Genomic DNA, 22,319 nt, shown 5'->3' with positions numbered 1-22,319 from the left:
TTTTCAACCACCAGGTTCCAGATGCTAGCATGATGCCCACCAGACTTCCCTGGACAGACAATCCCACCAATGAATGTGTCCTGGAGCTCCGCTTCCCCACTAAGGAAAAAGGCAGACTGGGAGTATGGATCGACCTGTCAACGCCCATGTTCATCGGGGAAGCAATTACAGAAGCCAGACCTTCCACCTTCTGTATCCCACAATGACCTTGGGTCCATACTCCCTGAGGGTTAAAGAATAAGAAATTTATCAGGGGAGGGTTAGGATAAAGAATTCTGGTGGTGGGAATTGTGTGGAGTATCCTGTGGTTTAGTCAATGTTTCCTTTTTATAAATAAAAAATTTTTTTTAAATGTTATGCATGTGCAAGCTATTGTATTTTACTGTCAACTATAAACCATTAATCCCTCAATAAAGAAATTTAAAAAAATAGAGAAGTCTCCAATTGGAGAGGGGATATGGCACTCTGATGGCGGCAATTGTATCCCACAATCTTGTCGATCATTATTAAATCACCTATAAAAAATTACAGTAAATATTCTTTACTATGGGAATCTTCCAGGCATACTATTGCTCTAGGGATAATTTCTAGGCTGGCTTAAATGTCACAGCAATTATCTTTTTGTTTTTTTTTAAAGCAGGGCACTGCTCAGCTCTGACTTCAGGTGGTGCTGGGAATTGAACCTGAGATCTCAGAGCCTCAGGCATGAAGTCTTTTGCATTACAATTCAACTACCTCCCTGGCCCTATCACATATTTTATTGCTATTATTATGTTTTCTTTGCCTCCAGGGATATTGTTGGGGCTTGGTGCATGCACTAAAAATCCACTACTCCTAGAGGCCATTTTCCCCATTTTGTTGCTGCTACTATTACCATTGCTATTGTTGTTAGATACGACAGAGAGAAATCAAGAGATGAGGGGAAGACAGAGGGTGAAAGATATACACCTGCAGACCTGCTTCACTGCGGATGAAATCAACCCCCCTGCAGGTGGGTAGCCGGGGGCTAGAACCAGGATCCTTATACTGGTCCATGTGCGCTTAACCCACTGCGCCACCACATGGACCCTGAAGCTATACATCTTTTTATTAAAAATTCATTTTGAAGCTATACATCTTTTTATTAAAAATTCATTTAACTTTTATTGAGGTGCCCATCTCTGCCAGAAATTTTCTAGGCACTAGGGATACAGAAATGAACAAAATTATATTTGTATTAGGAGCCAGGTGGTGGGTGGCATGCCTAGTTAAATGCACATATTACAGAGAACAGGGACCCAGGTTCAAGCCCCCGGCCCCCACCTGCAGGGGGAGAAATTTCACAAGTGGTAAAGCAGGGCTTCAGGTGTCTATCTCTTTATTAATGAGAAGATAGGAGAAAGAACCAGCCATCACTCGGGTACATGTGCTGCCAGGGATTGAACTCAGGACCTCTTGCTTGAGAGTCCAATGCTTTATCCACTGCACCACCTCCCGGACCACATCTCATTCTCTCTCTCTCTCTCTCTCTGCCCTCTCAATTTTTGTCCTGTCAAATAATAAAAAAAATATTTAAATGTTTTGTATTTATTTTTAAATATTTATTTTCCCTTTTGTTGCCCTTGTTTTTTCAAATGTTTTTTTTAAAAATATTTATCCCCTTTTGTTGCCCCTTTTTTTGTTGTTGTAGTTATTATTGTTGTCATCGTTGTTGGATAGGATAGAAATGGAGAGAGGAGGGGAAGACAGAGAGGGAGAGAGATAGACATCTGCAGACCTGCTTCACCAGCTGTGAAGTAACTCCCCTGCAGGTGGGGAGCCAGAGGGCTTGAACCAGGATCCTTACCCTGGTCCTTGCACTTTGCACCACCTGCGCTTAACCTGCTGCGCTACTGCCCAACTCCCAATTTTTTTTTAATAAAGAGAATTTTTAAAATTATCTTTATATATTTGTTGGATAAAGACATTCTGGGTGCGGGGGTAAATAGCATAATGGTTATGCAAAAAGACTCTCGTGCCTGAGGCTCCAAAGTCCCAGGTTCAATCCCCAGCACCACCATAAGCCAGAACTAAGCAGTGCTGTTAAATAACAATAAGAAATTGAGGGGGGGGGGAGAGAAAAACAGACAGATACCTGCAGTTCTACTTCACCACTCACAAAACTTTCCCCCTGCAGGTAGAGACCGGGAGTTCAAACCTTGGTCCTCGTGCATTATAACATGTGTGCCACCACCCAGCCCCTCTACAATAATTCTGATGGCAAGAGAGAAAATAAAGTTAAAATAAAAGGGTGAAGGCAGAATAGTGAAACCCTGGTAATGAAAAATAAGTGGGAGCCTGGTGGTGAGAACCTGGGTTCAAGCTTCCCCCCACGTCCCCACTTGCAAACAGAAGCTTCACAATTGGTGAAGCAATGCTACAGATCTTTCTCCCCTCTCAATTTATCAAAAAGAGAGACACAATGGAATACTACTCAGCTGTAAAAAAAATGGTGACTTCACTGTTTTCAGCCCATCTTGGATGAACCTTGAAAAAATCATGTTGAGTGAAATAAGTCAGAAACAGAAGGATGAATATGGGATGATCTCACTCTCAGGCCGAAGTTGAAAAACAAGACCAGAAAAGAAAACACAAGTCGAACCTGAAATGGAATTGGAGTATTACACCAAAGTAACAGACTCTGGGGTGGGTGGGGAGAATACAGGTCCATGAAAAATGATGAATGAAATAGTGGGGGTTGTATTGTTAAATGGGAATCTGGGGAATGTTATGCATGTTCAAACTATTGTATTTACTGTTGAATGTAAAGCATTAATTCCCAATAAAGAAATAAACTATTTAAAAAAAAAGAGAGAGACATAACAGGGACACTCACTGTTGGTGGGAATGTTAATTGGGGTAGTTACTATTTGAGTATGGCAGTTCCGTATGTCAGAAAAGTCATGACACGCTTTTGCATAGAAAAATGTCAGGACTTTCCCAACAATCCAGTGTGTTCCACTTCTGGTTATCTTTTTATTCACAAGACCACTGGATCATCCCTGGTTTATGGTGGGGCTGAGGATTGAACCCAGGACATCAGAGCCTCAGGCATGAGAAACATTTGCACTACCATTTATTATACTGTCTCTTCAGTCCTCTGGGTATATACCTGAAGATCACTAGAGACCTCTGCAATTACATTTTTTTTTTGGGGGGAGGACAATAGGACATGAGAACAATGGAAGTCTATTACTGAGTAAATAAATTGTAATATAGACTTAGCAGTCAAGGAAATTAGACATTGAGCAAAAGTACAAACTCTTGAATTGTTGATTAGACTTGTTACAAGATATACTATTATGTCTTCTATACTTGGAATTCATGAAGAATAGATCCTATTCTTAACCACAAAGAAAGCTGTGTTTACCTCAAAACACCACACTGTAACATAACTATAGGCACTTTAGTTTGTAAATCAGGCTTCAATAAAGTAGAAAAAATAGCAACTCTGGACAGGTGTCATGAACTGTGAACCATACAAGACTATAAGGAACTTCCTCACAGGGGGAAGCTGCAGGGGAAGCTTTGCAAGTGGTGAGGCAGAGTGTCTGTTTCTATCTCGCCCTCTCCCTTATCAATTTCTCTGTATCCAATAATAAAAAACCAGAATAAAAATATATATATTTTTAAAAACAACTGTAAGGAACTAATGAAAATACATTCAAGTTCACGTCAGTCATTTATGTGGGCCTCTGTGTGTTGAGCTCCAGTCTCTTCAAGCCTGTAAAATTCTTAACAAGCGACATATTCAGTAACTTGGCCAAAGCCTCCTTCTTTCCTTTCCGCAGCCGATATGCCTCAGTTACTTTGGGAAAGTTGGTATTCGACATTACCACTTAAAGAGGAATCAGTTTCTGCCTGTCAACCTGGATACACTGTGGACCCTGGTCAGTGAGCAGACACCAAGGTAAGTGCTGCCAAAAACAGAACTGGAGCTGCCCCCATCACTGATGGGGGCTACTACGAAGTTCTGAGGAAGGGAAAACTCCCAAAGCAGCCTGTCATTGTGAAGGCTTCTTCTTCAGTAGAAGAGCTGAGATGATTAAAGATATTGGAGGAACCTGTGTCCTGGTTGCTAGGAACCACACAGGAAGGTTCATTAAATGCTATAAATGGTTTTTTTTTTTTTTTTAAGTTAACAGGAGTCTAATGTATCTTACAGCATGCACTCTATTGTGGAGTTACTTCCCTGGTCCCAAAGCAATTATTTCCTCCTGAACTCAAAAGCAACTGTGTGTGATTTCTTGAAAAGCTGCATAGCAGTCAATATTCTCAAAAAGATATTGAGACAGGTACATTATATTATTTTCAAGTCATCAAAACAGGTATAAGTGATTTCTACAAGCATATACCAAAATGCTTTTTGTTTTGCCTTCAGGCTTATCACTGGGGCTCAGGCATGAGGAGGGGGAAGACAAAGAGGAGAGACAGACAGACACCTAACAGACCTGCTTCACTGCTTATGAAGTGGTTCTCCTGCCGGTGGGGAGCAGGGATCAAGTCAGTCCTTGAACTTTGCACCACCTGCACTTAACCCGCTGCAGTACAGCCCGACCCCCACCCCAGACAGTACCTGTTCTACCTGCATGTTAACTGTCAAGCTCAGGAAAAAAATTAATAAAATCATGGGCTCCTGGAATATATCTAAAACAGACCTACTAGCTTTTTCCAAAATGGAGACCCCAATCTTCATCTGCTATTTTCTTACATTTAGGTTCCTGATCATTTAACAATATGTTCTTTTATCTTAATGCTTTTTTTAGCCACCAAGTTGCAGATGCTGCAATGATGCCAACTGGGCTTCCCTGAGCAGATGACCTGGAAGCCCACCTCTTCAGAGCCCTGCCCCATTAGGGAAAGATACAAACAGGCAGGGAATATGGATAGATCTACCATCCCCCAGGCCCAGTGGAAAAGTAATTACAGAAGCAAGGCCTTTCGCCTTCTGCACCCCATAATTATACTGGGTCCATGCTCCCAGAGGCATAAAGAATAGGAAAGCTTCCAGTGGAGGATGAGATGTGGAACTGTACCCCTCTTGTCCTACAGTCTTGTCAATCATTATTTAATCAATTCTGAATCACATAGACTAATGTCCTACTTTATAGAAAAGTACTAAGCCTGCTCTACTTGGCAAAGAAAGATTTGATGCTATCTACGGTCTCTGCCTCTCTATATATTAAAAAAAATTTTCAGATTCTACTCTACCATAATCACTACAAAAACCCATGGTTACAAAAAAGTTTAAGTAAAACAAAGGTTTTGGAAACCTCATTTTTATCAGTTTCATAAATACAATAAAACACAATGCTCAATTCAACAGATGACACCAAAGATCTTTATTTGCAGGTCTGACACTGAATCTGTGAACACAGACCATTATTTTGAGAATAAGAGGTTCCCCATTACCTCTATTCTTTAAGTCTTAACACATAAGGTTATACCTTATTCTTATTACAAGATAAATGAACCACAGTGAAGACTTAGGGAGATACAGTTAACTTAAAGGATTTTCAGATTAATTTACAAGGGTAATGATAGATTATACGATTTCAGTCAAATATCAATACAACATACCTTAAGAAAATCAGGTCAGAAGTACTGTTAGGCAAGCATGCAAAAGTCAGGATGGACATGTGTGTGTATATAATGCATGGCCTGGTCATTGAACAAATACATCCCTCAGAAGGCTGGATTTGAAGGTGCTAAACAGAACTAAAAAAAATAGAAGCTGAAAGGAACACTTCTGAGTTAGTTGTCCAATTTCCTCATTTTATAAGTGAGGAAAGAGGGATAGGTGTTAGCCGGCAAAGTTCATATGGTCAGATTAGGGCTATACATATGTATACTCATCACCAGTGTGATTTCCATATATACAGTACAAGATGATCATCCTGAATATACTAGGCTCACTGATTTAAAAATGGGGTGGGGGGTCAAGACTGACAACACAGGACAGGGTGGAGTTAATATATAAGCACAGAAGGGCATCTCACATACATAAGAGATCAAATGACCTCAAGTTTTTTTTTAAAGCTCAGTTTAATAAACCCAGTCAAGTTCAAGTCTTCTTATCTATTAGCAAAATGTTCTGTTTTTAAAAAGTGCACTCTTCAGCTTTCTGTTATACTTTCCTTGCCTATTAAAACTGAGTACTAAGTATTTTAATGTAAGTAATGTGCCAATTTATATACAATCACAGATTTCAGAATAAACAAGTCCATGATATTTCAGTAACTCATAGTGTATTTATAAAATGAAAAGCTATCAAAATACACCTTTTCACTGGGAAAAATAAATAAGAGACAAGTGATTCTACACAAAGTAAAAATTAACTTTGGTAGATTTCCGTGTAGGACAGTTCATAATGAAGTGTATTTGCCCTTTCCCCCCTCAAGCTGTTCATCTTCTAAGTTAAGGGTTCGAAAACTTTAAACTGGATTATGTTAACATTTGTTTCTCATTCCACGTCATCTTCAGCCAAACTTTGAGCACTCACAATTTTCTGGGGGGGGGGGAAAGAAAGAGAGAAAAATCCATCAAAAAAAAAAGTATTGTAGGTATAAATCCTGCAAAAATTTACTTACTCTGAAAAATTTTAATACTTAAACATTTTATACACCATTTCAAAGATCAAGTTAATAAAGTCAATAACATTATACCATACATGATTATTATTACCAGAGGAAGAAAGAGAGGGAGGGGAAGAAAGCATTCTTCAGGACTTAATAGCTCAGAACTTCTCTAGTCTAGACAATATCAAAGGCACAAAGGTTCAAGAAGCCCAGAGGGTCCCAAACAGAAATAACCCAAACTTAAAAGACAACCAGACAACATCCTATTTTTTGCCAACAAAAATTTTTCATACAAGCAAAATTTCATTATTTCAAATACATCTTTAACTTATAATACTGGTTAGTTATCAATCATTCCATACCCCAAACATTTCCCTTTTGGTATGAAAATGCTCGTCTTCATTATACAAGAAATAAGCGTGTTAAAAACACTTTCAGATAAAACGTGACAACCATATAAAGAGCTTTGGCTTGTGGTGGTGGTGGGATTGACCCTGGGAGCCTTGGGCATGAGTGTCTTTGCATAACCATTATACTATCTATCCCTGCACTCAGGTCAAATTTCTAAGAGCTTTTTTCAAAGAGCTGGTATTACTAAACAGAGGATTCCAATATAGTTAAGCAACTAAATAAAAAGGAGCCAGACCAAGTAACTCTTTTTGTTTTTCAACTCTTTATCATTAAAAGGTTGGGAACTCTTCTTGATAGTCACTTTCAAACTTATCATTTTAACTTTAATTACATCAACTGAGAAAATTAAAACATGGAACAGATATAGTTCCAAACTCAAAGTGTACCTTTGCCAAAGGAGATGCAATGGGACCTTTTGACAAGTGAGATCAGTGGTAGGCCATCATCCCAAACACCTAATTTCCAGGGTATGCCAGCTAGGTTTATCATTAACCTTATCATGGTCTCATAAAAGTAATCAGGAAATTACTGAAAGAAGTATTTATCCATTCATGGGGGAGAGGCGGAGTTAAGAAAGAAGGGGTCAGCGGGTTAAGCGCACGTGGTGCGAAACACAAGTACCAGTGTAAGGATCCCAGTTCAAGCCCCCAACTCCCCACCTGCAGGGGAGTTGCTTCACAGGTGGTGAAGCAGGTCTACAGGTGTCTATCTTTCTCTCCTCCTTTCTCCATCTCTCTCTGTCCTATCCAACAACGACAACAATAATAACTACAATAAAACAACAAGGGCAACAAAAGGGAAAAATATATAAAAAAAAAAAAAACTCCAAAAAAAAAAAATCCCCAAACATTTAATCTACAGATTCCACTACAAATACACACACACATACACATGTGTGCACCTTGAAATGCTTACCTGACTAATCGTTGGAAGCTTAGTCAGAAGCATCTGGAACACTGGTGGTGGAAGAGTCTGCTGTAACACCTGCAGTAACTGCTGTGGCTGTCCACACACAGCAATCGCATTTGTCAGATGGTCCACACCTTTCTCATATTCACCTGTCAAATTTGCATAAAACAACATGTAATTAAAATACCTTCGCCACTTACCTAGTGATCACTCAAATACTAATTAGAAGTGACATGGGGGGGCCACAGCCAGGCGCCAGCATAATGGATTAAGCGACTCAAAGATCCCAGTTTGAGGCCCCAACTCCCCACATGCAGGGGGTGGGGGAGTGTGTCGTTTCAACTCACAGGTGGTGAAGGTCTGCACCTTTCTTTCCCCAACAATGACAGCAATAACAACAACAATAAACAAGGGCAGCAAAAGGAAAAAAATAAGTCTCCAGGAGCAGTGGATTCGTAGTGCAAACATCAAGCCCCAGTGATAACTCTGGATGCAGGGGGGGGGGCATATGAACCCCTACGTTCATAGCTGCATTATTTGTTAAGAGCTCAAAGTGGAAGCAACCTAAATACCCATCAACAGATGACTGGCTAAAATAATGGGATATATAGTCCATGGAATAATACGCTGCAATCAAGAAAGATGATATTGTGTCTTTTTGGTGAAAGACAACAACCAGATGGTTTCACTCACTTTGGTGGAGGGGAGGATGAGATAGAGAGGGAGAGAAACAGACATCTACAGCCCCGCTTCACCACTTGTGAAAGCTTTCCCCCTGCAGGTGGGGACCAGGGGCTTGAACCTGGGTCCTTGGCACTGTAATGTGTGCGCTTAACCAGGTGCGCCACCACCTACCTGGCCCCTGACCTTGTTGTTTTGTTGTAGTTATTACTGTTGTCATCATTGTTGGATAGGACAGAAAGAAATGGAGAGGGATGAGGAAAAACAGAGAGGGGAAGAGAAAGAGACCTGCAGACCTGCTTCACAGCTTGTGAAGCGACCTTACACCGATCCTTTAGTTTTGCATCACCTGCATGTAACCCGCTGCGCTACAGCCCGCCTCCCAGTTGCAACTATTTTTATATGGACTGTGAAAGTCTGACCAAGCAAATGATATTATTAGTCTCTTCTCCCCTTCATTCAGTTATACAAAATACTAAGACTATATTCTCTTTTATTTTATTTATCACTGGATAGATAGAAATTGAGAGGGGAGGGGAGAGATAAAAAGGAAAAGAGACAAGAGACACCTGCAGCCATGCTTCACCGCTTGTGTAGCTTTCCCCCTGCAGGTAGGAACCAGGGGCTTGAACCCAGGTCTTTGTACTGTAGTGTGTGGTTGACCAGTTGTGCCACCACCTGGGCCTATATTCTCTAAATTACATGTTACCTCATTTGTTAAGCTTAAGTACTTAGTTCTCCTTATCATGCATATCTGAAACCAAGTATTTTGAACTATGACAAATCTCATATTTCTATTTCTTTTAAAAAGGCCTATGGGAGAATAGGGGAACAGCACAGTAGTTATGCAGAGACTCATGCCTGAATCTGTGAAGTTCGAAATTACCCCTCTACCGCCATAAGACAGAGTTCCAGTAATTAAAAAAACAAACAAAAAAAGCCACACCAAACCCACCTTTGGAGAGAGAAAATTGAAAATGAACATTCTGATATGTGCAAGGCTGGGAAGTGAACTCAAGACCTCAAGTTTCTTTCTTTTTAAATTTTTTAAATATTTATTTATTTTCCCTTTTGTTGCCCTTGGTGAGGACCTCAAGTTTCTAAGTGCAATGCTCAATCTACTTAATAATTTCCCAAGACACAATATTTATTCTCAATAAAATCTGCACATTAACTAAAATGACCTACCTTGGGCTAGTAGCTCTTCACCAAGTTGTATTTCTTCAAGGAAGAACTTCTGAACAGCCTCAGCATCTTTAAGGTCAGGTAACTGTTCGGAAATAGAACATTTAAATTCACTGGTGTCTTCTAATTGTTTAATTAATTTAAAATGATTTAAGTAAAAAGGCCTTTTTTTTTAATTAAAAGAGAAAAAGAATAATACAGACACCAGTCTAGTACATGCAATGCTGTGGATCAAACTTGGGAACTAATGTTTAAAAGTACAACACCCTGTCCACAGCACCAGCACGATTTAGTGTCTAGAAATAAATAAATGCCAAGAAAAATCAGTCCTTGTAGGTTTGCTCTGGGGTCCTGAGTGGTTATGCAGGTGCAAGGTCAGCAACTGTTGATCCAGGCCTGCTCTCCAGACCCATGGGCTTTGCTTATACTCAGCTTAACTCACTGGACAAAATGGTATTTCCAAATGGAAACACCAGGGAATTCCACAGTGCCTCCTCTTCCCTCTTATTTCCAAGTTGGCAAAGGAGACAGCATAATGATTATGCAAGACTCCCACATAATGAGGCTTCCAGGTTCAATCCCCCTACAAGCCAAAGTTGAACTTTATCATACGCCAGTGTTCTGATAAAAGTATGTACTAGGAGTCCGGCAATAGCGCAGCGAGTTAAGCACACGTGGTGCAAAGTGCAAGGACCTGCATAAGGATCCCGGTTAGAGCCCCCGGCTCCTCACCTGCAAGGGAGTTGCTTCACAAGCGGTGAAGCAGGTCTGCAGTTGTCTATCTTTCTCTCCCCCTTTCTGTCTTCTCCATTTCTGTCCTATTCAACAATGATGACGTCAATAACAACAATAACTACAACAATAAATATTTTTTTTTAAAATTCTTAAAAAAAAAGTCTGTACCATGAGATACAGAGCTCTGGTGGTAGGAATTGAGTTGTACCCCTCTTATCCTATGGTTTAGTCAATGTTTCCTTTTTATAAATAAATTTTTTAAAAGTCTATAGCTCTTTTTATTTACTTCGATATAGACAGAAATTGACTGGGAAAGAGAGAAACCTGCAGCATAGCAATGCTTTACCACTCATGAAATTTAGTCCGTCCCTGCAGTTGGGGACCACCTGGGTGTTTGAACCCGGACCCTAGCACACTAATAAGTGTGCTCGACCAGATGTGTTACCACCGCCCCCAAGCTTCTATCTCTAAGTATAAAAAAATTAAACTCACTCCCTGATGCTCCATAAAGGGAGGAAAGAAAAAACACACAGGCAGGGGTAGATAGCATGATCGTTAGTAAAGAGACTCTCATGCCTGAGACTGCAGAGCCCCAGGTTCAATCCCTGCACCACCATAAACGAGAGCTGAGCAATGTCCTGGCAAAAAAAAAAGTACTTAGTAATATTTACTTAATTTACTTACACAAGCCATATAATACTTTTATCAAGTAGATAACCCTATATAATCATTAAAAATAATCATGGGGAGTCGGGCTGTAGCGCAGCGGGTTAAGCACAGGTGGCGCAAAGCACAAGGACCGACATAAGGATCCCGGTTCGAACCCCGGCTCCCCACCTGCAGGGGAGTCGCTTCAAAGGCGGTGAAGCAGGTCTGCAGGTGTCTATCTTTCTCCCCTCCTCTCTGTCTTCCCCTCCTCTCTCCATTTCTCTCTGTCCTATCCAACAACGACAACAACAATAATAACTACAACAATAAAACAACAAGGGCAACAAAAGCGAATGAATAAATAAAATAAATATTTTTTTAAAATAATAATTAAAAAATAAAAATAATCATGATGCAGGATCTATGAAAATAAAAAATGGGCAGAAAAACCTTTTATCAACATCCACATATACAACTAAAAATAAAGTCAGCTGGTAGAATTCTGAACCAGCGGGTATGAATAATCTTTTTTTAAATTTATTTATAAAAAGGAAACACTGACAAAACCATAGGATAAGAGGGGTACAACTCCACACAATTCCCACCACCAGAACTCCGTATCCCATCCCCTCCTCTGATAGCTTGTGCTTTACTACTTCAAAACAACTGGCTGAGAAGCTTGAGATGGGTCTCCTGCTAGAGTATATGACTTACCAAGTTCAAGGTTTGGTACCATATGGGAATAGCACTGTTGGAAAATGCCTGATTTCTTATACACTTCTGAATCACAATGCCAGTCATTTCTCTGCTGAACTACTTTTCTTAATTACTAACAGCTAAGCATTATACAAGACAAAAAAAAAAATCTGTTATCTCCAGTCCTGTCTCCAGCTCCCAGGTGTGTTGGCCCTATCAAGGAAAATAAAGATAGTGGTCAGCGGGCCTTCAGGGAGCATGAAGTCTATTTTATGTGATATCCCTGAATTATGCATACTTCCTTAGGGTAATTAGGGCCAGGATTTGCAGAGTAAACATAATTGGAGTTAATAAGGCAGGTCATGCCTGTAAGATGTGTGTGTATATATATATATATGCATGCTTATCCAGTACCCATATGATGATGGGGCCAGGTGGTGGTGCACCTGGTTGAGGGCACGTGTTCAATCCCCCCAGTCCCCACCTGCAGGAGGAAAGCTTTGTGAATGGTGAAGCCATGCTGCAGGTCTCTCTCTCCTTCCCTCCCTCTCCACCACTCCCTTCTTTTTGATTTCTGGCTGTCTCTATCCAATAAAGATAAGCATGAGGTCCTAAGTACAAAGCTGGGCAGCACATGTGCCAGAGCAATATCTGGTTCTTTCTTTCTTTCTTTTTTAAGTATTTATTACTGGATAGAGATTGAGAAGGGGGAAACAGGGAAAGCGTCCCCACCTGCAGGGGGAAAGCTTCGAGTGGTGGAGCAGTGCTGCAGGCAGCTCTCTCCCTCTCTATCTCCCCCTTCCCTCTCGATTTCTGGCTATCTATCCAATAAATGAAGATAGTTAAAAAAAATAAGAACACATCAATAACAGCAACAATAGCTACAACAATAAAAAACAAGGGCAACAAAAGGGAATAAATATAAAAAAATAAAGAAAAAATTAGCCTGGTGGCTTTTGTTCAGAGGTTTTGAGCCTGCTGTACAGTACACATGTGAGGCCCCAGGAAAAAGAGAAAGTCCTGGAAGTTGGGTGGTTGCACAGGGCGTAAGTGCATGCGGTGCAAAGTGAGGCGCAGTGGCTGACATCAGGATCCCCCCCGCTCCCCACCTACAGGGGAGTTTCTTCACAGACAGTGAAGCAAGTCTGCAGGTGTCTTTCTCCCCCTCCTCTTTCCATTTCTCTCTGTCCTATCTAACAATGATGACATCAATAATAATAACTACAACAATAAAAAAAAGGGGGCAACAAAAGGGAAAATAAAATATAATAAAAAAGAGAAAGCCCTAATTTCTTGATGTGTCTTTTGGATACCATCATCTTATTGTCCCTGAAATATAACAACTAATGAATGACCCAATAGCCTGAGATGAGGTGAATTAACTATTCCTACAAATAATATAGCAACTGAAGAGCAGAGCAGAATATGGGACTTTTGAACAATGCCCCAAGTTTGATCCCAGGCACTGCATATACTCTTGTTCTCAGCTGTTAAATCTACATACACACACAATTATTTTAAAATAGCAGCAGCAGAAAGGAAAAATACACAGCACATGGAGGTCAGCCTTTTCACAATGATTTTTGAGAAAACCTAGGATCTCTTACAGGCAACTGTGGATAGTTCCCTGCTATTGGCTATCTAGGTTAGCTAATTACATTGAAGTAGCTTAAAATAATTGTATCTATGAAATGGGCTAAACAAATAGAACAAAGGATATGCAAAAAGATATTCATGCTTGAGGCTGAGGTCCCTAACACTAACCATAAACCAGAGCTGGACACTGCTCTGGAAAAAAATAAAAAATAGATTTGATCATTACCTTAGAAAGTCCCGCTCTCTCCTTAGCAAGCTTTTGCTTCTTTCTTCCTGCAAGAAAATATTTTCAATTTATTCTTGAAACAAGAATTAAAAGCTACGCAATGACATTTATTCTATTCAGAAAACATTCTTGGGGGGCCGGGTGGTGGCGCACTTGATTGATCGATTGCACATGTTACAATGTGCAAGGATGGGGTTTGAACCCCCAGTCCCTACCTGCAGGAGGAAAGCTTTGTGATTGGCGAAGCAATTCTACAGGTATCTCTAACACCTCTTTCCCTCTCCATTTCTGGCTGGCTCTGCCAAATGCAGTATCTTTCTCTCCCCCTTCTCTCTTCAGGCTCTATCCAATTTATAAATAAAATATTTTTTGAAAAGGGGACAGACAGGACATACCTGGTTAATTGGCCATAAGCACTAAGTGTTAAGGCCCATGCAAGGATCCAGGTTCACACCCCTAGTCCCCCACCTTCAGGGGAGCCACTTCAATCCTGCAAGTTGTCTTTCTCCCTCTTTCCCAATTTCTGTCTATCCAATAAAAGGGGGGAAGGGGAGAGGGTGATTGCCAGAAGCAGAGGACTCATAGAGGATTCATAGTGACTAGAGGCAATAAAAAAGGAGGGGACAGGCCTTCACAAGTGCATGGGCCTATCACCCCCAATCTCAACTATTTTCTGTCCTATCAAAGAAAAAAAGGGGGGGGGAGGGCAGACTGTAGTAGCAGCACTGAGCCCAAGAGACAACCCTAGTGGCAAGACAGCAAGCAAGCATTCTGGACTCTTGGGCTCTCTCTGCTTCTCTGGTAGTCATGTGTCAAGGTCACCAGTATCTGTGGTCAATGTGTCATGAGCAATGTGACATTTCTGCACAGGAACCTTCCCTCCCTCTAGAGCATCCAGGATCAACAATACAGAATAGACAGCAATTACAACAGCAGAATCTCCCCAGAAATTATCACAAGCAAATCAAGTTCCTCTCACCCCCCCTCCAGCCTTTAAAGGACACAAAACTGATGTAATAACTAAACCACCAACGTTAAGAGGTCTTACACTTGGCTAAAAAAAAAAAAAAGAATATAATGCTTAAAAGATATACTGCTAATTAATGGGTGGGGGTAGACAGCATAATGGTTATGCAAACAGACTCTCATGCCTGAGGCTCTCAAGTCCCAGGTTTAACCCTCCCAACCCCCACCACAAGCTAGAGCTGATTAGTGCTCTGGTAAAAATACCCCCCCCCCATATTCTTAATTTAATGTAAATTCCTTTTTGGTTTGTTTTGTATCTGATATAAACTAGCAACACCACAAACCTTAGTAAGCACTGCTTAAAATCTTAACCAACAATTAATCAATAGTAGACACTAAATTGCTGTTTCATTGTAAACTCAAGTAAAGGATACTGGCACAGTGAAAGCAAAGGTTCTGTGTCCTTTCCACTTACTAGCCGGCTGATCTTGGGGAAGATAAACAGCCAAGTCCTAGAGGCAAGAAAAGAGGTCTCATAGCTAAAATAAACCTTATAACAGTTTGATACTGATTACATATTACTTTGTTTTTTTTTATTGCCAGTAGGGCTAAGGCTGGAACTGGGTGTCTGTAGGAGGAATCCACCACTCCCAGTGGCCATTTCTTTTTCCCTTCCTTTTTCGATAGACATGGGGGGGGGTTGGTGGGTTGGAGATAGGAAAGAGACATCTACAGCAGCTCCTGAAGTTGTCCCCCCATGGGGGGAGTGGGGAGAACAGTACCACCCTGGGCTATTGGTGCCTAGAATTGAGCCTGAGACCTCTTGCATCATGTTTTCTTCATACTACTGCACAGATATCCCTGACTCCTCCTGATGACTATTTACATTGATAAAAAATATATACATATGCTTAAAGGGCTGAGAGACAGCTAGCTCACCCACTAAAACAAGCAATAAGATGTGAGAACTGGAGAGCTATGCAGCTGGGACCAGGAGGCCACTCAGTTCACTTCTCAATACTTTACTAACAAAAACATCATGCTTTAAGAGTCCTGATAATTTCAGCAATGGAAGAAAAAAAGAGAGACTCCATCAAAAACCCATATCTAACCTTAACCATACAACTCAACAATTTAGTGAATTTAAATTGTATTTACTCAAGAGACCATCAAATGATTTCAATCAAAAATCAGTTTTTGCAGCCTGGGAAGTAGCATCGTGCTTTGATTCTTATAAATTAATCTTTGCCAGAACTGAACAGTGCTCTGGTTAAAAAAAAAAAAAAGTCTTTGGGAGTCTGGCAGGTAGAGCAGTGGGTTAAGCGCACGTGGCGCAAAGCGGAAGAACCAGCGTAAGGATCCCGGTTCGAGCCCCCGGGGTCCCCACCTGCAAGGGAGTCACTTCACAAGCAGTGAAGCAGGTCTGCAGGTGTCTTTCTCTCCCCGTCTTCCCTTCCTCTCTTTCTGTCCTATCCAACAACGACAAGAATAACTACAATAAAACAAGGGCAACAAAGGAGAATAAATATTAAAAATATATATCCATATAGTTTTCATTCAACAATGGGACTGCATTATCCAAAGAAAGCACTAATCCACTTAAAAAATACATTTTATTTATTCACGAGAAGGATAGCAGGAAAGAGAAAGAACCAGCTATCACTCTGGTACATGTGCTGCCGGGAACTGAACTTGGGAACCTCACGCTTGAGAGTCTAACGCTTATCTACTGTGCCACCTCCTGGACCACACTAATCCACCTTTTAAATATAACTTCGTATTTCTGTTATTCTCACAATCTTTGAAAGTACAGGCAGGTTATTCCCCAGCTCCAATAAGGTCAGATTTATGTCAGGAGTTGTAGATAAGTAATTCACACAAAATCAGGCAGTGTGGTCCGGGAGGTGGCACAGTGGCTAAGGCACTAGACTTTCAAGCATGAGGTCTGGAGTTAGATTAGATCCCCGGCAGCACATGTATCAGAGTGATGGCTGGTTCTTTCCTATCTTTCTCATAAATAAATACATTAAAAAAAAAAGCAGTCAGACATACAGCCTAAATTCATTTTACAAGCTAAGAAAACTCGTAGAGTGTGTCCATTATTTATTTGGACCAACCTATGCCTGGATACTCGAGCATCTGAAACCCTCTAAGTGTTTTCTTAAATGTTTTAATTTATATTAATGAAACATGTATGGGGAGGGGGGAGAAGGAGAAACACCAGCTCTGGCTTATGGAGGTCCTGGGGATTGAACCTGGAGCCTTGGAGCTTCAGGCATGCAAGTCTTTTGCAGAACTATTATGCTGCCTCCCCAGCCCCTAGCCATTCTCAATCACTACAGCCCCTCGCCCCTAAAAGCCGACGGGTGAGCTCGCTCCCCGCTTGCACGCGGTCCAGATGAGCGGGTGCCCGAACATGGCAGCCAGAAGCCACGTGGGCCGAGCGTCCACCGCCAACAGCCAGGCTAAAGCAGAACAGCCACGGCTTTGTACGTCCCGAACCTTAGTAACATACCAGTGTTAGCTTCAGAAACTGTACTTGACTGAGCAATCCAGTAAGTTTCATACGTGTCCCCCCCCCTTTTTTTTTAAAACCAGAGCACTGCTCAGCTCGGACTTAAAGTGGACCCGGGACCTCAGGTGCCGCAGGTACGACAGTCTCCGTGCAGGAACATCTGAAGGTGTCGCAGGTCTGAAATAAGACTGAGCCACAGGAGGAAGCACAGCCCTTTGGACTCCCCTGCCAATTTCTATAGCATTCACTCATATCTTGGAAGCGTTGAGAACGAAACTGCCAAGAGGGTTTAAGAATGCACAACACGAGGGGGTTGGTATTTGGGTCTCGAGCGCAGATCTGCTAATAATAGTAATTAAGTTTTAAAGACTCACTAGCTTAAGAAACGATTACAATGCACCTACACGGCCGAAAGTAGAAATGAGAAAGACAAAATGGGAAGATGTGTTCCTCCAAAATGGAGGCAGCCGTGCAGGACCACGGGGCAGTAGCACCGGGCCGGCGACACCACACGAGCGCCCGGCGCGCGCCAGGAAGCAGCCAGCACAAGGGCGCGGGAGCCACTCACGTTCTCGCAGCCTGTTCTTGAAGTTGGGGTCACTCCGTCTCTTGCGGTCGAAGTAAATGCAGTACCCGATGAAGAGAGCCCCACAGACACCCGCGGCGATGGCGCTGTTCCGGCCCACCATCTTCCCGCCCTCGGAGTGGGGTCGGAGAGGTCCGACAAGAAGACGTTGGCCGCGAACCCAGAGCGGACCAAGCCGCTCTGACCTGACGCCCGCCACAAGCGAGGCGGAAAGGCCGAGCGCGCGCCACTTCCGGCCCTAATCGACCAAGGTCCTCGGAGACGTCCGCGGCGCTGCCTGAGTGGAAGCGCCTGCACAGCTTCTGCGCCTGCGCTGGGGCACTCGTCGCTGCGGGCTGAAAGCTTAGGGGGCGGCTGGCGGCGTTGGTGGCGGTGATTTGCTTCCTTAAAAGTCAGAGTGTGATGTATAGAGGGGGTGAGGTGGCTTCTGCACAGCTCAAAAGACTTTATATTTGGCAAAGATCTTGTTTCTGTCAGAGATGAGAGGTTGCTGAGTGCAAATACTTTATCTTAGGCTGATACTTTTCAGAAGTTTACATCAACTTGGCCTGGCTGAAATCTGGGTCTGACACATAGCAAAGTGGTACACTATTTTTTAAAAATATTTTATTTACTTATGAGAAAGATAGGAGGAGAGAGAAAGAACCAGACATCACTCTGGCACATGTGCTGCTGGGGATCGAACTCAGGACCTCATGCTTGAGAGTCCAAAGCCTTATCACTGTGCCACCTCTCGGACCACATTGTGGTGCACTTTTCAAGTGAGCTATTTTTGCCGACCCATATGTGAGGCATAGTTTCAGTCATTTTTAGAACTATTATTAAAATTTGTTTTAGTGAAAAAGATGAAAGGAGAGAGATACATCAGAGCACTGCTTAGCTCTGGCTTATAGTGGTGCTGGAGATTGAACCTGGGACCTCAGTCTCAGGCCTTGAAATGCAGGGTATGCAGATCAACTATACTCTACTACTGGAGCCCATGTTGTCTACTCCACAATGATTCATTTTGGTTATCATCCAGAAATTGGATGATCTTGAGGAAATAGTTGGGCCTCCCGGCCACTCTGTCTTCCCTGGGCATCACGGCTTGTGTCAGGAACTGCTATCGAAACTTTACATCAGGCTCAACCTGACGCTGTTGACTGGCTACGGAAGAAGGGCAAACGCTAGAAGAATCAGAGCACTGCTCAGTTCTGGCTTATGGTGGTGTGGGGGATTGACCCTGGGACTCTGGAGCCTCAGGCATGACAGTCTCTTTGCATAACCATTGTGCTATCTACCCCCACCCTTTATTTTTACCAGAGCACTGCTCAGCTCTGGCTTATGATAGTGGAGGTGGGGGGGAGGGAAGATCTTGAATCTGTCATGCTATTTAAACCCTGCCCCAGCTCTAGTTTATGACTAGACATAAAAGGGGAAATGAGAGGCTTGCAGCACTTATTTCATTGCTTATGAGTCCCCCCCCCCCAATTTGGGACCAGGGGGCTTGAACCTGGGTCTTTGCACATTGTAATGTGTATGCTCTACCAGGTGTGTCTCTGCCTGGCCCATATGCGATGCCAGGGATCAAACTTGGAATGAACAATTACAGTGCTGTAATGTCTTATGTCTTTCTGTCTGAAAAACTCAGCCTGGTGTGGTGAAACTTCAGCAACAAAAATGAAAAGTAAAAATTAATTGAATAGATCACAAGTCCTGAATAAAGAGCAGGCTACCCTATTTTTCCCCCCAATTTTTTTTGCCTCCAGGGTTATTGCTGGGGCCCGTGCCTACACCATGAATCCACTGCTCCCGGAGGCCATTCCCCCCCCCTTTTGTTGCCCTTGTTGTGGTCCTTTAAAAAAAAAAAAAAGATCTTACTTATTAATGAGAAAAATAGGAGAGAAAGAACCAGACATCACTCTGGCACATGTGCTGCCGGGGATGGAACTCAGGACCTCATGCTTGAGAGTCCAAAGCGTTATCACTGCACCACCTTCCGGATCACAGGCTACCCTTTTCTGTCTCCATCTTTATGAACAGTAGAGTAGTGTTGTGTTGTCTATCCTCTTGAGTCTTTTTTTTTTCTTTCTTTCTTTCTTAAGAGTACTACTCAGCTCTGGCTTATAGTGGTGGTGGGGAATTGAACCTGGGACTCTGCAGCCTTAGGCATGATAGTCTCTTTGCATAACCACTATGCTATCTACCCCCACCCTCTATCAGTCTTACGCACAGTAAATATGATGCAAATATTGATGCCAATACTATGAGTTACAATGCAGACGGATATATAGATTTGCCTCCGGGATTATCACTGGAGCTCAGTGCCAGTATTAGGAATCCACTGCTCCTGGAGACCATCTTTTCCCCTCATTTATTGGATACGACAGGAGAAATTGAGAGGAGGGGAGGGGGGAGAGATAACTGCTAAACTGCTTCACCATTTGTGAAGCAACCTCCCTGCAGGTGGGGAGCCCGAGGCCCCAACCAGGATTCTTGCACTCTGTACTATGTTCACTTAACCCGGTGCACCACCGCACAGCCTACTTTCTTTTCTTCTTCTTTTTTTAAAGATTTTATTTCATTATTGAGAAAAGAGAAGAGAAAGAACCAGACATCAGTCTGGCACATGTGCTGCCAGGGATTGAATTTAGGACCTCATGCTTGAGAGTCCAAAGCCCTATCACTGTGCCACCTCCCAGACCATTTCTTTTTTTCTTTTTTTTTTGCCTCCAGGGTTATTGCTGGGGCTCAGTGCCTGCACCATGAATCCACTGCTCCTGGAGGCCAATTTCCCCGCCTTTTGTTGCCCTTGTTGTAACCTTGTTGTGGTTATTATTATTGTTGGACAGAGAGAAATGGAGAGAGGAGGGGAAGACAGAGCGAGGGAGAGAAAGACAGACACCTGCAGACCTACTTCACCGCTTGTGAAGTGACTCCTCTGCAGGTGGGGAGCTGGGGGCTCGAACCGGGTTTCTTATGTCGGTCCTTGCGCTTTGCGCCACGTACACTTAACCCGCCGCACAACCGCCCGACCTCTTTTTTTTTTCCACATTGTGCATCCAGGGTTATTGCTAGGGCTCGGTGCCTGCACTAAGAATCCACTGCTTCCTGGAGGTGGCCATTTTTTCCCTTTAGTTGCCCTTGTTATTATTACCATCGTTGTCATTATTATTGCTGTCATTGTTGGATAGGACAGAGAGAAATGGAGAAAAGAAAGGAAGACAGATAAGGGGAGAGAGAGAGAGACAACTGCAGACGTGCTTCACCGCTTGTGAAGCGACTCCCCTGCAGGTGGGGAGCCAGGGGCTCAAACTGGGATCCTTACTCTGGTCTTTGCGCTTCTCGCCAGTGCGCTTAACCCACTGCGCTATCGCCTGATACCACCCCCACTTTTTTTTTTTTTTTAACGGAGTACTGCTCAGCTCTCGTTTTTGGTGATATGGAGGATTGAACCATAGGCCATAGAATGTTAGGCATGAGTCTCTGCATAACCAAGGTATCCATCCCCTCCCATCCTCACCTAGGCCACATATATGTAATTTTTGAAAATTATTTTATTGGGAGAGGTTAATTATTTACACTACAGTCTAACACAAAGGCACAACTTTCATCTCCCCTTGATTGGTTTCTAGGAGACACAACAGTATACCAATGTCCCTCCATCCTATCACTTTCCCTTCTTCCCCAGAGTCCTTTGCTTTGGTGAAACGCCACTAGGCAACATACTCTTCCAAAGGACTCACAACCACCATGGTTTTAATCCTTTAACCACATTTCTAAAAACTGCTTGTCCACTTCTAAACACCCATATAAGCACAGAGCCCTGAAATAGAAGAAACTTGGAAATCCCCTAGGCATGCTTGTGAGTGGAGTCATTAATAGATGTGGAATAATCTAACCATAAACAACTGTTTTTCATGCCTCAGGCTCTGAGGTGCCTGGTTCAATTCCCAACTAGAGCTGAGCAGTGGACTAGTTGTTTCCTTCTTGCCTTTCCCTCTCTCTCATTAAAGTAAATATCTCTCTGTCCTATCTAACAATGATAACAACAACAACAATAACTACAACAAAACCAAGGGCAACAAAAGGGAAAATATTAAAAAAGAAAAAAAATATATCTATCAGTCAACAGCACATGCAACAGACACCAGTACTATCATAGAAACTTCTGTGTGGGGGCCAGGCAGTAGCTCAGCGGGTAAGTGCACATGATGTGAAGCACAAGGACCAGAGTAAGGATCCCAGTTTGAGCCCCCAGCTCCTCACCTGCAGGGGGGGGCTGCTTCACAGGCAGTGAAGCAGGTCTGCAGGTGTCTATCTTTCTCTCCCCTTCTGTCTTCCCCGCCTCTCTCCATTTCTCTCTGTCCTTATCCAACATCATAAATGACAACAATAACAACAATGATAAACAACAAGGGCAACACACACACAAAAAAATGGCCACCTCCAGGAGCAGCGGATTCATAGTGCAGGCACCAAGCCCCACAATAACCCTGGAGAAAAAACAAAAAACCTGGCAGATCCCCATTATTGCATGCGCCAGAGTGATACGCTAGTTCTCCACTCCATTCTTCTCATAAATAACTA

At 42.5% G+C, this 22,319-nt stretch overlaps 1 protein-coding gene and 1 non-coding gene across 2 annotated transcripts; both read right to left on the bottom strand.

Annotated features, from left to right (window-relative positions):
- Positions 1 to 5,336: 5,336 nt before the first annotated feature.
- On the bottom strand, positions 5,337 to 17,985 carry TOMM20 (translocase of outer mitochondrial membrane 20). Its single transcript, XM_007522919.3, has 5 exons — positions 17,733 to 17,985; positions 13,684 to 13,730; positions 9,786 to 9,867; positions 7,923 to 8,065; positions 5,337 to 6,526 (listed from the first exon to the last, which is right to left on the bottom strand). The coding sequence occupies exons 1-5, from the start codon at positions 17,851 to 17,853 to the stop codon at positions 6,482 to 6,484; spliced, it is 438 nt and encodes a 145-aa protein (XP_007522981.1). The 5' UTR covers positions 17,854 to 17,985; the 3' UTR covers positions 5,337 to 6,481.
- Positions 17,329 to 17,465, bottom strand: LOC132539180 (small nucleolar RNA SNORA14). Its single transcript, XR_009550475.1, has one exon. It is a non-coding gene; the product is annotated as a small nucleolar RNA SNORA14 (small nucleolar RNA).
- Positions 17,986 to 22,319: the final 4,334 nt, after the last annotated feature.

The sequence above is a fragment of the Erinaceus europaeus genome, chromosome 6, assembly GCF_950295315.1.
Source record: "Erinaceus europaeus chromosome 6, mEriEur2.1, whole genome shotgun sequence".
In the NCBI taxonomy this organism is placed as follows: Eukaryota; Metazoa; Chordata; class Mammalia; order Eulipotyphla; family Erinaceidae; genus Erinaceus; species Erinaceus europaeus.
The sequence above is the reverse complement of the archived record's forward strand: the minus strand, read 5'-3'. Positions and strand labels throughout refer to the sequence as shown.